The 16158-nt window shown below is 41.9% G+C and overlaps 2 protein-coding genes across 5 annotated transcripts; one reads left to right on the top strand and one right to left on the bottom strand.

Moving 5' to 3' along the window:
* Positions 1 to 8081: 8081 nt before the first annotated feature.
* LOC122827165 (cyclic AMP-responsive element-binding protein 1-like) lies at positions 8082 to 14452 on the top strand. Of its 4 annotated transcripts, none has more exons than XM_044109787.1 (9): positions 8619 to 8846; positions 8933 to 9014; positions 10731 to 10817; positions 10910 to 11056; positions 11125 to 11222; positions 11304 to 11443; positions 11517 to 11699; positions 11838 to 11991; positions 12102 to 14452. In XM_044109787.1, the coding sequence occupies exons 3-9, from the start codon at positions 10731 to 10733 to the stop codon at positions 12244 to 12246; spliced, it is 954 nt and encodes a 317-aa protein (XP_043965722.1). In that variant the 5' UTR covers positions 8619 to 8846; positions 8933 to 9014; the 3' UTR covers positions 12247 to 14452. The 4 variants fall into 4 exon arrangements, with proteins under 4 accessions (XP_043965720.1, XP_043965722.1, XP_043965721.1 ...); XM_044109786.1 differs by having other exon boundaries at positions 8917 to 9014; XM_044109785.1 differs by lacking the exons at positions 8619 to 8846; positions 8933 to 9014 and adding an exon at positions 8082 to 8175.
* mettl21a (methyltransferase 21A, HSPA lysine) lies at positions 14245 to 15789 on the bottom strand. Its single transcript, XM_044109789.1, has 3 exons — positions 15405 to 15789; positions 15216 to 15327; positions 14245 to 14913 (listed from the first exon to the last, which is right to left on the bottom strand). The coding sequence occupies exons 1-3, from the start codon at positions 15549 to 15551 to the stop codon at positions 14516 to 14518; spliced, it is 657 nt and encodes a 218-aa protein (XP_043965724.1). The 5' UTR covers positions 15552 to 15789; the 3' UTR covers positions 14245 to 14515.
* Positions 15790 to 16158: the final 369 nt, after the last annotated feature.

The raw sequence follows: 16158 nt of genomic DNA, 5'->3' as shown, positions 1-16158 counted from the left end.
TCAAACCAACCAAACCTTTTGAGCAACCAGTTTCACGCCTCACCTGTGGGGTCGCTGTACCAAGAACCACTGAAGGTCACAACATGAAAACCTTTGAAGAAAACACTGATCACAACTTCCTTCTTTACAAAATGTAAACAAAAATGGGGTGGGGTCAGATTTTAGCGGTTGTAAGATTCCTTTTTTTACCTTTGGCAAAACACCACAAGCCATTTCTCCCACTAACACTAGACTCGCACGTTTGTTTTGGTTGTATTTACCCAGAATGCTGTAGTTGCTTGGCATTCACCTATGGATTTGAACTGCACAACAGAGAGAGTTGGACTAAAGCGGACAAAAAGAACTGGCGTGAAGGACAGTGGCCCTGGTGTTTTAGCAGAATCGGTTTAAGTGGTTTCTGGGTTTTTGTCAACAATCAAAACAAATTTGGTTGTCTGGGACATTTTGGGTTAACTGGTGGTGCAGCTCTATCTCCAGTGGGTGTTCCTTCGTCTTCCATTCAAGACAATGAAATGGCCTTATTATCTTTGGGGCAGCGGAAAATAAAAAAACAGAGATGCAGAAAAGTGACAGAAAGTAACACAGAAACAGAGGTGACAAAAGAGAGGAGGAGGAAGCCGCCTGCTGCCAGCAGCGCTGCTGGATGATGCCCACAGGCTCTGCTCAGAATTCTGCGGGGCCTCTGCGGCCCCCGTGCTCCCCATCAATCTCCGCCTGCTCTGGCAGCCGCCAACGGCTGCATCTTAATCTGCCGGGGCCCGACGTGAGGACGGACAGGTCGCCTGGGCCGCACAGTAAATAACCCGTCTGTCCTCTTCGGTTCCTCTGTGCGAACACGTTCACAGAGTAGTTCTCCGCAAATACTCCTCAGTTTCTGACTTTTGAAAACATCCAAGGGGTCTAGAGGATTTTTGTTTATTTTGTGGCAGTGAATTTATTTATTTTTTTTTTTTCAAATCTTACATTTTGTTCTGTGAGAATGTATCATTTTCAGCAATACAAAAATATTGTACTCTGTGTAAATCTATATGTCTGCATCAAACCCTGAGATTGGTGCCATACATTCATCTGATGATAAACTATTCTGAAAGTTGTTCCATCCATCCTTTGGTTCTATTACTCTCCCTACACTCAGAAGGGTCTCTGACCACCATATCAAACCCTCCTACTTCTAAGGTTGCTTCAACAAGGTTCACAAGGTTAATTGACCCACATGGTGACATGATATTATTGACATCTTGATGTGCAAATGAGTGATGGAAAACCAATGTTGGCCCAAGGCGCCTCTGGCAAGACAAATGACAAAATGTCATGGGACAAATCAGCAGTCTGAGGTTTGCAGAAATGCCACAACTGAAGTTCTCCTCAAACTATTTGGATTAGGAAATGCTTGTGATAATATATATTTCTGACATTTTGTAGGGATTCTTTGCATAGAAATGATTTGTATCTGAACTGATTGTAGGTAAATGTATCAGTGTGTGTGATGAAAGCCGGTCTTGACCCAGATATCCATCATTTGGAATCACGCTCACAAACAGAAGTAGATGTGTGTCATTTCCTGTCCGGTGGTAGTCTTACTCTCTGCGACGATGTGACTTTGAATGCACCTTTCACATCTGTCAGTCGTGAAAGGCGTGAAATGTGTACCTTTCAGTTCCCCTGTCACACACAAGCGTGTACACACATTCGCACAAAGCGGCCATCGCAGTGTGTCCCGGCGACGGTGGCAGCAGTGGAGATCTGACACAAAAGATGCTCTATCACAGCGACACGGTGGAGGCAAGGTGAGACGGCCCCGCGGATTAGAGGGCAGCTATCTCTGCCGCCCAGGGCCCTCTGGAAAATCCGGGATGCGACCCGGCACGAGTCGCTGAGCTCTGAAGCTGCTCCGCCCACAACCTTTAGCGCCGGCCCCCAGAGAGGATCAAACCAACCTGCAGCCCCGCTGCGCTCGCTCCCCCCTCATCCCACTTCTGTTCCCCACCGTCATGGGTCAAAGGTCACAGAATCCTCCCCACCCGCCACCCGCACTTGCTCCACTTGCTTCGGGGCAGAGCACATTGTCTTCCTACTAGGATGCAGGTTACCATGGCAACCTTTGAACTCTGTAGGAGGAGTCGGGGAGGGATAACAGCAGGGTTTGCTGGGTAAAAGGACTTTAGATGTGTGAATTGGCAGCTTCTCTTCATATATATATATATATATATATATATAGATATATATATTTATATATATATTTAATACAAGCCTACACAGTTCTACTATAAAGACACACTTTGCTCCTTTGTTTGACAGATGACCTTATGGTCTGTGTCACTGAGCTGAAGCATCTGCCTCTGTTGGGAATAATACTGTCTAAAATGACATGTTATGACAGAGAGAGGTCTAACACACTCACACACAAAGGACTGTGGATTTCCATCTGTGTATATGTTACTTATTGCCTTCCTACTCCATGAGGTGACTTGAAACAAATAAAAAGCTTGCGCCGGAGGTTTTGTTCACAAATATTTCATTTGTCTTTCATTCTTACTCCGTTGTTAGATTCTCACGACGACCAGCGTCACGGAAACTGGTGCAAAAAAAACTGTTGAAATCTTAGCGGTTATGAAACCGCGCCAAGAACAAAAGGAAGACCAGCGCTGTTTGTGCAAAAAAAAAGAAAAACGAAAGAAACTGAAAAGAAGAAGCGCAGGTTGGAAGAATAGTTTAGTTGAATATTTTTCTAAAAATATTATATAAGTATAAGGAACTTGTCGCTTCAATGTCTGAATAAGACATATTTCTGTCTGAAATATGAATATATCTGAAATTTTACTATAACTCATGCAACTGTTTATATTCTCCGCCTTGATTTTTAATAACTCATTATGTCACCACGCTTATTCATGTGTGATTTTAATTTTAATATTAGCATATGGAAACAGTGTAATTGCAAAATTGTGCTTTGGCGACATGAGCAGAATATTGAAAAAGTTTCCCCATTTGGAAGTCATCACCATTTCCTGATGAAACCCAACACACAGGACATCAGTGGCTCAAATTGAGCTTCTGCTTGATTGGTCATGAAATCGACCAATCATTTTCAAACATTTTCAAAGCAGTCAGACAGACGTGGCGTCGAGGATGAAGGGTGAGAAGATTTAGCTAGAATTGACCAGAATCTTGCTGTTGATGCTACACAGAAACAAAAAGATAACCTTGGGTTCATTCTGCACTACAGACAATACAGGCTGCCTTTAAATATATATCTATAATCACTGCATGAAGTCTCAGAGCGTCATTTTTACCTCATTATTTGTTCTTATGGGGGAAAATGACCAGACGTAGATGGTTCTTGTTGCCTGATCCACTTTCACCTTGAAGCAACTCCTGCTGCCTCTAATCTTGAACCTTCATGTTGCTCTTTGCCGACTGATTCCCAGCATGTCGGACGTTTTCCTTTTCTGAAGGACTTTGACCTTACTGGCCTTCTCAATTATGTCTAAGACATTCATTTCCAAACTTTTCAGCCTTAGTTCAAACCAAATAGCTGTCATAAAGATGGTCATAACAGCCAGTTACTCAACAGGGGCTTAATTTATCTGGGGACAAAATGCAATATTTTTTCAATCTAATTTTGCCCTGAGAAATAATCTCACTCTACACACAGTGACGCCCCTTTGTGGTAAACACGGCTCTACTGGGACATTTGGGTATAATGAACTCTACGGGTTTTTTTCCCCTCTTACTGACCCACTGTCCCCACGTTCTTACACAGAATGAGGAATTAGTGCAGAGTTGATAAGTTGATTTTCTTTTCTGCCTGAACTGGATTGATTTGAACTCCATATGGACTGTCATTGTGGACCTTAGAGAGCCAAACTACAGACAACCGCTTAAGTGTCGCGGTAAACAAAATATATTTTCTAAAAAAAAAAAAAGAAGAAAAAAACCAGAGTTAAAGAGAATAAAGAAGCCAGGAATCTAAATAGCTGGTGAGATAGATGAGTGGCATAACTAAGATGGAGAAACACAGCGGGGTTCAATGAGCTGGATATCTGGGACAATTAGCTGAACTGAGAAACAGGAGAAACAGGCTTTAAGAAAAAAAAAATCTACGAAAAAAAAAAATCCAAATACACAAGAAGCGTAACATTAAGAAGGACATAACGCCTTCTAAGCGAAGAAATGAACTCCAAACCTAAACAAGCACAAATGAAACTAATGAGGATGAATAAGAAAACCAAAACACCGACACAAGAACATGACAGGAATAATCCAAAAGAAATAATTAATAATCAGGACACATGAGTAAAGTATGAAATTAGACATGGCAAAACCTACCAAAAATTATTAATAATTCAATAGAAATTCTATAGAATTAGCTCTGAACCAATGGGTTTGTATTATAAAGTGTCTTCTTCCAAGTAAATTGAACTGATGAGAATACCCCCCCAAAAAAATACATATTATTACTGGGTTTGTTAGGATTGTGTATCTTATATTTGTTTTGCTTTTGAATTTTTGTTTGTTTGTTTGATTGCATGCGTCGTCTTCTGTTGTCGTGCCTTGACTTTTGCGCCGTTGCATTTTGTGATGAACACAAATTGGACGAAGTGAAAGGTGTCATTTATGTCTGTCTGTCTGTCTGTCTGTATGGAAGAGTGGAGGTGACTGACAACGCAATGATTGTTTCGTAATGAAACTGAAAATGAAATCACATTTACATTTTAGATTTTCTCCGTGTCTCAAGATTCAGTCGAGGACACAAAAAAAGAAGTAGTAGAAGAAGAAAATCCTTACCTTGATATATCCACTGAGAGGTGACTTATTCAAAGTGCTTATGGCGATGTGATTAGACTTGAACATATTTAACCTTTAAATAAAAATGGGAGTGATGGGGGAGGGGAGCTGCTGGGAGGAAGAAGGAGCCGGCTGATTGAGATCGGCCGATGCGAGCTGCCGCCTCCGGCCAGATTAGCGGGAGGTTTGGGTCAGCCGGCGCCGGCTCCGTGTTCAGATAAACTTCCCTGCCTCACAGCTGCCGCTTGATACCGAGCAATAGTTTTCCTTTCTATCTCTGAAACTCACATCTTCAAATTTAAGGAGTTGGCTTGTGAGATACAGAGCAAGAAAGAGAGGGAGGGTATGAGAGTGGGGCCCTGTATCCATGGCAACCCCAGCCAGGTGCACTGGTTCATATGCAATTCAGGTAATTCCACACCACAATGAAAAGCAGCATGCATATAAGGTCAGTGGTATTCAAATGCACCACGTGTTCCTGGCTGTGTGTTCGTATTTTTTGCTCGCTCTCTTGACCTCCCGGCGCGGCCATGTGACCTGATCTCTGCCACGGCGCCCCCTGCTTGACTGGCAGGTATGGTATTTTCTTTGACTGAGGGGCTGCATCTAAAAGGCAGACAACAACGTCGACGGAATATTAATAATTCGCGGGGCATCACCGCATCAGCGCAGAGACGGTTCGCCAAGAATTGGACTGGGCCGTGATTTTTTTTTCAAAAATATATTTGTATGACTGCTTGATTAAAAAAAAATACACAGTGTGGTACAAATGGAAGGAGAGAAGATGAAAAGAAGGGAGAGACAAATTAAGGAGAGTGACATGGAGGGCTGGATGTCGATGGGGGTGTTAGAGACTTGCATTAAGCCGGGGGCTTTAACAGCTGGGTTTAAGGGGAGAGAAGAGGGATGGGCTTCGGATTGAAGTCGGGTTTCTGCTTCATGCTCCCATCCTCCTCCTACTCACACAGTGCAGCGCCTCCTTTCAGATTTCTCTTGATTTATTTTCGCGGTTCTGTCACAATTAAATGTTTCAGGTCAGCAAATAAATTCGCAAACTGCCAAACAGGTAGAGCCGCGTTTGGTATCAAGTAAATACGTGGCCAATATAAATAGTATGATACTTTTTATTATTTCGCTCTCCCTTCAGTTTTTAGGTTTTCCTGAGATGATGCTGATCACACAAAGTCAACAGCATCGCGTTTCCGATGCTAGATCCCACCTGGAGGAAACTGTATTTCCGTCACATCCTGGGGTCGGTTTGATGATTTGGTTCTAGTTTTTTGTTTTGTTTTTTTGTTATCATTCTGTGTTCCTTTGTCTCCATCTTTGATTAGATCTATTTTACATTAGTTCAGTTCTTCTTAGTGATTCTAGTTCATTATGTTTATTTATTTTGTACAGTTACTGTTTGTTGCTCTTAGATTACAAGGAATAACTCTCTTTCCTCACACCTGCAACCCGTTAGCCAATCAGCCCAGGTCTTTTGTTCCAACATTCACCCTCAAAGTATTTCAACCTTTCTCCTGTTCACACTCCTCCTAACCGCCTTGATTCTCTGATGGTGTTTTTTTCCTCTTTGCTCCTGGTTCCCTGTAGTTTTTGTTAGTTTATTTTATCAAATCATTTATCTACAAGCTGCCTCTGTCTCTCTGCCTTTGGGTCCATCAACAGATGCACAACAGGACAATTTCTTTGTCTTTTTTTTTTTTCTATTGGAAGGTTTTATTGGCTCTAGTAGCCTTTATATGACAGTGGTCAGACAGGAAGGTGTGTAATGAGAGAGGTGGGAAGACATCAGGCCTGGATTTGAACCTGTGACGTCGAGGACTGAGGCCTCCATATATGTCACATTTGCCGTCATACGTAACAGACGTGAGAGCAAAGCGGTATACTGAAATTATCACAAATAACCCCAGCAAATTTCCTTGCAAATATTTCAAAAGTAGCGCCACAACATTTTTATTTTGGTTGCAAAATTCCAGAGCGGTTTAAATTTTGCAAATCAAACTGCTGACTTTTAGGTGTTTTTGTTGCTTTTCCTTGGAATTGTTTTGATAAAACTTAGAACAGATGTTTATAGGTGTCTACCAAATACTTAATATTTTAACATAATAAGCAGAAACAATAGAAAAACAAATTATAGAGCCCATTTTAAAAAAGCCTGCTGCTCAGTGCAGTGCTTTGATCTACCTTAACTAGGAGATCGGTGATGTTATCAGTCTTTTTTATAATTTTGCAGTATATTTTTTTATTAAAGTTTTTTGTAAAAGAATTTGTACTAAAAGGCTAACCCTAGCCCTAATCTAACTTAGAACTTTTAAACATTTCTATTAATACTTGGATTTAATAAACCCACCCTTACACCACATTGGAAGACGGCACATGGGTAATATTTAAAGAAAAAAAAAAAAACTTCAGTTTTCTTCAAGAAAATTGAGGCAATATTTTTATTTTGAATCTATTCCCTATTTTAGCTGCTACGACTAAACCGCAGCTGCAGGCACACAGAAAGGTGCAGTTGAGGATGCAATCATTCGCTCATTTTTCTTGTGAATGAATGATCAAAAATGCAGTTAAACCGAAAACATGCGTAGAATTTGCAACAGAGAATCTCCAGGTGCAACATTCATTGATAAAAAGGGGAAGCTCTCCTCTGATGCTGGGCTAATTATGGTTAGCTAAGGCTATCCTAGCTGGTGGTCATCATTACCGGAAATCAATGCACAATCAAGTTTCTGACATGCACTCTCGCAGTAGAAATAAAGGCAGCCTGGTGACGGATGTTTATCAGATGCTTCATTATCACGGCTGGAAAGTGCAGATTTTAAGATTTTACTTCAAGCTATTATTATTATTATTATTATTATTTTAAACAGCAAGGTCAGATCAAGATTATTTCCACACTGATGGAGTAAATCAGCCAAGAGGAGAAACTGAGCACATCCACAAGTGTTGCTGATGTGTATGCAGAGCGCCTGGAATGACCTCGTACATATAAATGATGGCCATAAATTGGACTGAAATCCCATTCCCGTCCTCGCAGGATTTGGACCAGCTGTAGCTGCTTAGGACCAATTTCATTCCCGCAGAAAGCATCCTGGTGCACCGAGTGGCGAGAGTTAATGAGCACATTTCATGGCTCTAGTCAACAAGCACAGGAAGAGCAAGCATGTTGCGGTTTATTACCTGATAAATAATGCAGCCGTGGTCTTCCCATTCAAATGACCTGCTAATGCAATGCCTGTCAAGCATTTGAAGGATGACTCACGTGTATTCGATCATATTAGGCGAGGATTACAGTAATTTGACGCGACTGAAGCAGAGAACGAAAATAAGGAAAGATTTTGCTGCCATCACATGGCCAATAATTGCAACTACAGCTCAAGGGTTTGTTTTATGAAACTGAATGTTTGTGCATTTCTATTCTAGTCTTAAATTGTGGCCACCACGACCCAGTGTGCAATGTGTGTACCTCTACCAATTGCTAAAAAGGTTTCATTTCCCTTTAAATGAAATATCCTTAAATGGATACATTTTGGATATACAAGATGTTTTTCTAGCTCTCAATGTGGAGCATGAAGAAAAATAATGGAGAGGACAGAGAGACATTTTTATTCGTTTTAAAACTAAACACTTTAGTTTGTAATTTTAGTGCACTTTTAGCGTCCCAGTCCTCACTCCACTACAGTAGGTGGCAGTAGAAGGAAGACTAAATAATAGCTTTTTTTTCTGGGGAAAAAAACAACATAAAACGTTCCAAATTAAAACGTTTATATTTGCCGTTTCTTTGCATTATTTTAAGTAAAGTGAACTAGAAAAAGCTACATTCTCGGTTATCTCCGTGTCGGCATTTTCCGTAACCTTTCGGCTTCACCCGCCGAGCCTCGGAGCTTCTCGCCAGAGTTGATCCTTTGCTGTCGTCGTCTGCCTCGTCCTCCTCTCCGTGTTGTTGTTCTCGGTGACGCGACGGAGGTGTAGCCTGACGCGGTCTCTTACGTGTCGGTCTGAATAAAAGTGGAGCTCCGTAGACCCGGGAGTGACGAAGCGAGTCTGTGTTGGTAAGAGGACACGCGTCCGATGTTTGCTAAACAGATAATATATATGGCTGCCCGCTGACGATATTTGTAGCCAAATTTCCGCACAGGGCCAACAAAGAGATCATGGCGGCGGCTGTTGCGGCGGCGGAGGCTCACAAAATGAGTCAGTCTCTGCAGGCTGAGACATAGGTATTAATATGGGAGTGGGTTTTATTATTTAATTTAATAAAATGCATAGGAATTCGTTTCTGAACCACATTGCTCTTCAACGTTAACATAGCCTTATTTTCAATCAGTAGTGGCTTATGACGGATGAAATAAAGTAGTAAATGTGTCCTGTAAAGAAAAAACTGGCATGCAGACATTTCCCTCCATGCAAGCTTCCAGCTAGCAACATAGCGGTATCGGCTAACACGGCTTCAGGGAAAGCTACATTGAAATGCTAACACCAGGCTCCAAACATTGAGATATATATATTAACATTAAGGCTAAGTAACTGGAGTATTAATATAGCATAAATTAACTTTTGCTAAACTCTAGCCTCATTCATTACTGTGATGTTAGCCACATAGCATGCTAACATTAATAGCAATGCTATTCCTAGCTGTTCATTTAGCCGCAGGCTAGAAATAAAAATGATGCATAGTTTTTAACGCCATTCAGCAGTTTTTGCCAAGTCTTCATGTAGCCCAGGTGAACTTTGGAGCAAATGTTTTAACTGTGTTTTTCTGCAGTCCGTAAAGCTAAACCACACCCTTTGTCAGAGCCAGAACTCAACATTTCCAAACTGCTATGCAGTTTACTGTACAGTAGGACAGAGCAATGTGGATGCAACTTTATCACCGGGCTTTCTTGATTGTTTCAAGCTTTGTTGTTTTTGTAAAAGCATTGAGGGAAAATCCCAAAATGCACTAACGATTCTTCTTACTGCCGCCAACATAGAATGCTACAGTTGTACCACAATTATCAATGACGTCATTGCTATTTTGATTTTGAAACGGACGAGAGGGAAATATATGATTAACGCCCATAAAATGAAGTACCAGTTTTGGAGCGACTAAGAGGTGCTGAATGATTCAAGTTTTCAGCCTATTACTAGCCTGCAGTCATCTGTTTTTATCAGACGTGCTATCTATTTCTGGCCGATTGTAGCTTTATGTATATATATTTAAATTTTTTCTTTAAGTTTTCACCACGACAAGATTTGTCCACCAGATGGCGTCACATTTTTCCCCCAGTAAAAGCATGCTGGAAACTGTCTTTTTCACTTTTCCGCCTGCCTAGTTACTTAAATATTGAATCATGTTCTTACATATGTATCGCATATAAATAATGAATAGAGAATGAGGCATCAAAATGTTGCAGCAAACCTTTGGGCTGTCTTAGGGCTTCATAGTAGCAATAAAACACTTAATAAAAATAGTAATAGCAAAAATACTTTTTAATTATTAAGGAAAAAGTAGGTCTATATTATCTGCCTCTATAGTGGCTATAATCCCACAATGATTTTCATTTTAATATTAATATTTTAGGGTAAAGTAGTTTTCAAAGATTTATTTGTGATTGTATAAAAATAGTAATAATATAACTGCTTTTTTTTGGAAGTTAATATTTGTGATTAGTTTGTGGAGCAGTTCTGTCTTTTCTGCTGGAGAAAAGACAGAAGCAGAGCAGTCCCCGAGCACCACACTGCCACCACCGTGTTGAATTCTCAGTAGTTTTCTTCCACCTACAAGTGGGTGAATCAGAGGGAGGTTTTGGTTTTGATCAGCAATAGTTTGTATTTTAAACTCAGGTTGGTTTGGAGCCCTTTTTTCTCTGAACTCTTCCTGGTACACGAACCAAACGTGTAAGTGGAGAGCGAATACTTTGTAATGTAATGTTTCTGTCCGCTGCCGATTCTAGATGAAGATGGAAGCCGGTTCAGAGGTGCAGCAGAGCGGTGAAGCAGCAGTCTCTGAGTCCGAGGCGCAGCAGATCACCCTTGCCCAGGTAATCCCCTCCGTCCATCATGGCCGACTACCGGGCCGCCGCTTGGGTTGGTTCGTTAAAGCCGAGCCGCTGGCATGCTGCTGTGTCTGCAGGCGCCCATCACAGCAGGCCAGGTGACGTCCAGCACCCCAGGGGTCACCATTGTGCAGCTCCCCAACGGTCAGACGGTGCAGGTGCACGGCGTGATCCAGGCGGCTCAGTCCTCCGTCATCCAGTCGCCTCAGGTCCAGGCCGTTCAGGTACGCCGCTAACTCGCCTCGCCGCGCCCGCCCAGGCCTCTGCCACTCAAAGCCCTCTGCTCTTCCAGATCTCCACCGTGGAGAGCGAGGACTCCCAGGAGTCTGTGGACAGCGTCACGGATTCCCAGAAGAGAAGAGAGATTCTGTCCAGACGGCCGTCCTACAGGTCAGAGAGGAGAGAAGAGGAAGACTTCTCTGATGTTTCAGCGCCAAAACCTTCATCATCTGCTCTGATCCTCCCAAACAGGAAGATTCTCAACGACCTGTCGTCCGACGCTCCCGCCGTGCCTCGCATTGAGGAGGAGAAATCTGAAGACGACTCGGGTCCAGCCATCACCACAGTTACCATGCCCACCCCCATCTATCAGACCAGCAGTGGGCAGTACAGTAAGTTTAATTGTGAGATGGTGAGCTTTTCAGGTGTGATCTGTGGAAGCTGAAGCAGCGGCTCCCTCTGCAGTCGCCATCACGCAGGGCGGGGCCATCCAGCTGGCCAGCAACGGCACCGACGGGGTCCAGGGCCTGCAGACCCTCACCATGGCCAACGCCACCGCCTCGCAGCCCGGCACCACCATCCTGCAGTACGCCCAGACCAGCGATGGCCAGCAGATCCTCGTCCCCAGCAACCAGGTCGTGGTTCAAGGTGAAACCAAGGACACTCTTTGCTAGTTTACCCAACAACTTCACTGTATTTCACTGACTAGATCAGTCGTCATGGCGCTGCACCACTTCCTGTTTGTCTTAAACATGCCCTGCGTGTCTGTCGGTTTCCTCCAATCAGCTGCTTCCGGCGACGTCCAGGCCTATCAGATCCGGACAGCTCCAACCAGCACCATCACGCCGGGTGTCGTCATGACAGCGTCTCCCGCGCTGGGAACAGGAGGCGGCACAGAGGAAGTCACACGGAAAAGGGAGGTCCGGCTAATGAAAAACAGGTGCTGCTTACCGTCTGGAAGTGACACAGAAAAGTTTTTTTTTTTAAAGTAATACGAAACTTTATTGGGCTGTGTGTGTGTGTGTGTGTGTGTGTGTGTGTGTGACGCAGAGAGGCAGCCCGGGAGTGTCGCAGGAAGAAGAAGGAGTACGTGAAGTGTTTGGAGAACCGTGTGGCCGTACTGGAGAACCAGAACAAAACCCTCATCGAGGAACTCAAAGCCCTCAAAGACTTGTACTGCCACAAATCAGAGTAGAGCCCCTCCCCCCAACCCCCCACCTCCATGTACAGAGACTCTGCTCAGAGCCGCACCCGGAAGCCACCACTCCTTTTCTACGTTTCCTGCTTTCTTACAAAAAAAAAAAAAACAAACAAAAAAACTGATGATAAATCTGACAGTGGGAATTACTGAGACATAAAACACACCTGTCCCTCTTTACGCCTCGCTTTTCCTTCATAAGAGGACAGTGAGCGTCATGGAAACCATTCCAGTCACTTGGGCCCAATCAAGCTGGGCTGAATCACCAGCAAAGAGGAAGTGACATCAACCACCTCCCAAAAGGCCGGTCGCTTGATAACTCAGAGGTTACGTTTCTATTCCTAACTTGCATTAATCTGTTACCTAATCACGCTATGAACTGTAGGTGGGCCGTTTTATCTCTGACTTGTATTTTGTTTATTCTCAATTTATTTGCTTCTGTGACGCCATATGTATATTTTTTTTTTACATATCCCTTTTTAGGACAAACAGCTAAATATGAACTGTAAAATGCAGCTTTAAAAGTACAGTATTGAACTTGGGAAACATTTGAGACACCATTTGTCTTATTTTTTCCCCCCCTTTTTTTTCTAGAAGATAAAAATATTGCTAAATCATTTTGATGATAACGTAATGGTTTCTCTGGTTTTTGGTGTTTTTTTTTTGTTTTGTTTTTATTAACAGTGAATGTAAAAAAACTGTCATGAAAATTTATTTTTAAAGCTAATTTTACTTCTTTTTTTTTTACAGAAACACATTTTGCAGCAAAAATGAGTATGTGCATATATTAAAGCAAAAAGTACATCTGTAAATTAGAAAGGTTTTTTTGTGTATTATGACATAATAGGCAGGGCTTTTATTTTATCAGGTTAAAAATGTTATTTAAATCTAACCTACTTTGAAAAAGTCAGAATTTAATGCAGAAAAATGGATTATCAATGTGGAAAACTGAAATATAGCCCAATGAACGTTCAGACAGGTGACCTCGCATGTCACAGGCCCAAATCATCACCCCCCCACCACCGTGCTTAACACTTGGCGTACTTGGTTTTTAACTCTCAACTTTTGAAATTGGGCCATAACTTTGAGAAATTTAAACATATAAACATATGACTATTAGGGCCAGTCTAAGAGAATACTTTTTTTAATTGCAAGAATAAGCTTATATTATGAGAATAGACACAATTGTACTAGAAGAAATTCATAGAATTACAAGAAAAATCATTTTTAGTTAAGATCTAATGTGACCATTGTGACAAGTTGTTTGTCCCCCCCCCTCTTCAAAGTAGACTGTTCAAAGTCCTGCTCATAATAGTTTTATGCTGTTTAAATTGATGTAATTTGTTAAAAAAGATACCAAAGTATAATTACACAAAATCCTCAACATTCCTCGTTTTAATACATTATATTCCATGTAGTTTTGAAATTAGCGTCATCCTGCTATTACTTTATTACCTTTATTCTCAGTTCCTTTCTTGTAATTAAAATGATTTTTTTTACTTATTCTGGTCTTAACAGTCTGTATAAATACTATTAGAACCTGGTAAAAAAAAAAAAAAACTGAAGATTTCTACTTCTATTCATCGTAACTTTATTTGTAAGCTCACTGGATGAACAGATTGCTTGTTTTATAATGTACAATATGCCTGGTTCCATATTTGGACAGTTTTGGGAGGGAAGACGAGTCTCTGCAGTTGAACGTTCCATTTTTATCCTCAACAGGAACTTCTTTTTTTTTTTTTTTTTTATAAAGACCCCCCCCACACACGTCTCCCCCTCTCACCTGAGGAGTCTGTAAGACAACAAGCACTTTCCTTGCTTTTACAATCCTGAGACATTTCAAAAAAGTAAAAAAATAAAATTAAAAAACCCCGAAAGGCTCAGAGCTAACTGCTCCCTGAACCGAACGCAGACGGGTGTTTGGTTAAAGACGGGATTTGTTCCAAATTTCACGAAACCCTGAAAACGCAAAGCAAAGTGAGACCAAATCAGAACAAAGCTGTTATTTTCATGAAACAGAATGCCATATTGTACTCTTATGTATGGTCATAAATTGGTATGCTTTTTTTTTAATGCTGCTTTTTAATTTTTTTTTTATTCACATTTTCTAAATGTCAACATTAACATGTATAACAGTGCATTTATGTTAGAGCCATATAAATGAGAGTTTTGGCAGCTGAAAATAAACGTGTTCTTGCTCCTTTTTTTTTATTTTTTATTCTCTTTAACCTTCCCGGATTGCTTTGTAAAACATACATCCGACTTATCATAAATCCCTTCTTCTAGGGAGTCTGGACGCCTCGTACAGACGGATGTCCCTGTCTTTGTCGTAGTGGACCTGCTCCACGGCGAAGCTGCGCCTCAGCATGCTCAGGAAGCGCGCGTCCCGTTCGTAGCGGATCTTGCAGGCCAGCAAAACGACGGTGCTGTCCGAGCATAAATGCTCCAGGGTCTGCAGCAGGGACGGAAAGGTATCCTCCAGGTAAACGATGTCCGCTCCCAGAACCACGTCAAATCCCCCTTCTGGGAAGCGCTCCAGGCCCTGACCCCAGGTCAGCTCCGAGACCACCACCAAGTCACCGGCCGGTGGCGGGAGGTTGGCCGCAACGTTGGCAGACAGGAACTCCAGGGCAGGCTCTCTGTCTGTGATGGTCACATGAGCACCTGGGGGAAGAGGGATGTTTTATGAATTATTGCTCAGTCTTTTTCTTTTTTTTTCCAATAATCAGCATCAGACAAATACTGTGAATACTTTAAATGCCTTCATTTTCCAAATGCTGCCACAACCCCTAAGCAATTATCTTGTACTTGTATGCTAATATATAGCAGCATTTAAAAAAATAATTATATATATAATTTATTTGATTTTAAAGATAGATTTCTAGGGTGTAAACCTAACATAAAGTGCTAAATATCGGCTTGGATACTGGCTTTGGAAAACACCAGTCAGTCAGCTATAAGCTTACCCAGCAGAGCTGCCACAATCCCCACCAGTCCAGTCCCAGCTCCCAGTTCAACGACCTTCTTCCCCTTTAGCTCCACGGCTCCCAGCTCCAGATACATACACATAACAACCGCCTGGAAAGGGGGCAAAAAATATATTATTGCAGATTTCTCCCGAAGCCCAATGAGTTGCGGCAAAGTGAGTCACTTACCGCATCCCAGACTACTGCAGCCACCCCCAGCCTCTTCCAGTCCTGAGCCAGACGGAGCTCCTGGTTAGCAAAACGGAATTGTGCTGAGGAGTTATGGAGTTTGGAAAATGCAGGAAGGGGGTTTTCTTCATAAGGAACAAGAGCCATGCTTCAAATAAATAACATAGCCAGTGTGAAAACTCTTCTTCTCGCATCTTGATAGCTTACTGACTCAGTAGTGCCATCTTCTGTGACTTTTTAACATCATCTCCGGTCCACCTCTAGGTGTACATTTGTTTAGGTATACTGATATTTCGGTACCAGTCCACGATAATACGGACGTCGGTTCACACCGAACATGTATCTTAATAAAATGTCTCTTGTTAGATTAAACCTATACATAGACAGCACAAAGCGGTCTGGATCTAGTCCCATCAATGAACGAGTCGACCAATCAGGTTACACCTTAGATAATATTACCCAATGAGAGAGCGTGTTTTTCTGAAAGCCGTTCGAGAGGCGTGGTCTCTTCATTAAATCAATCATTAATCAATTAGCTTTGAAACGTTGTCGCTTCCGTTTCATTGGCGCTAGGTATTCAGAATAAAAGCATAGTAATTACGCGATTTAAGATGACGAGCTGAAGATAGACATTAATATTTTGTCAGACAGCAGGTTTAACCAAATTTCATGTTAAATATTCATTCAAAAAGTGATTTTAATTCCGACCGCATCACCATTGCTGATTTACAATGTGTGATAGCCAGCTGCTTGC

Source organism: Gambusia affinis, linkage group LG24, assembly GCF_019740435.1.
Source record: "Gambusia affinis linkage group LG24, SWU_Gaff_1.0, whole genome shotgun sequence".
Lineage (NCBI taxonomy): Eukaryota > Metazoa > Chordata > Actinopteri > Cyprinodontiformes > Poeciliidae > Gambusia > Gambusia affinis.
This window is presented reverse-complemented; position numbering and strand designations above follow the sequence as displayed.

Bases quoted from the DNA above. Each gene is read 5' to 3' on its own strand.
- LOC122827165 (XM_044109785.1), top strand. From the start codon at position 8,146: ATGGCCAATAATTGCAACTACAGCTCAAGG. The intron at 11,444-11,516 runs GTAAGTTTAATT...CTCCCTCTGCAG, and splicing joins GACCAGCAGTGGGCAGTACA to TCGCCATCACGCAGGGCGGG. The intron at 11,700-11,837 runs GTGAAACCAAGG...TCCTCCAATCAG, and splicing joins CAACCAGGTCGTGGTTCAAG to CTGCTTCCGGCGACGTCCAG.
- mettl21a (XM_044109789.1), bottom strand. From the start codon at position 15,551: ATGGCTCTTGTTCCTTATGAAGAAAACCCCCTTCCTGCATTTTCCAAA. The intron at 15,328-15,404 runs GTAAGTGACTCA...CCCCCTTTCCAG, and splicing joins CTGCAGTAGTCTGGGATGCG to GCGGTTGTTATGTGTATGTA. The intron at 14,914-15,215 runs GTAAGCTTATAG...CTCTTCCCCCAG, and splicing joins GATTGTGGCAGCTCTGCTGG to GTGCTCATGTGACCATCACA.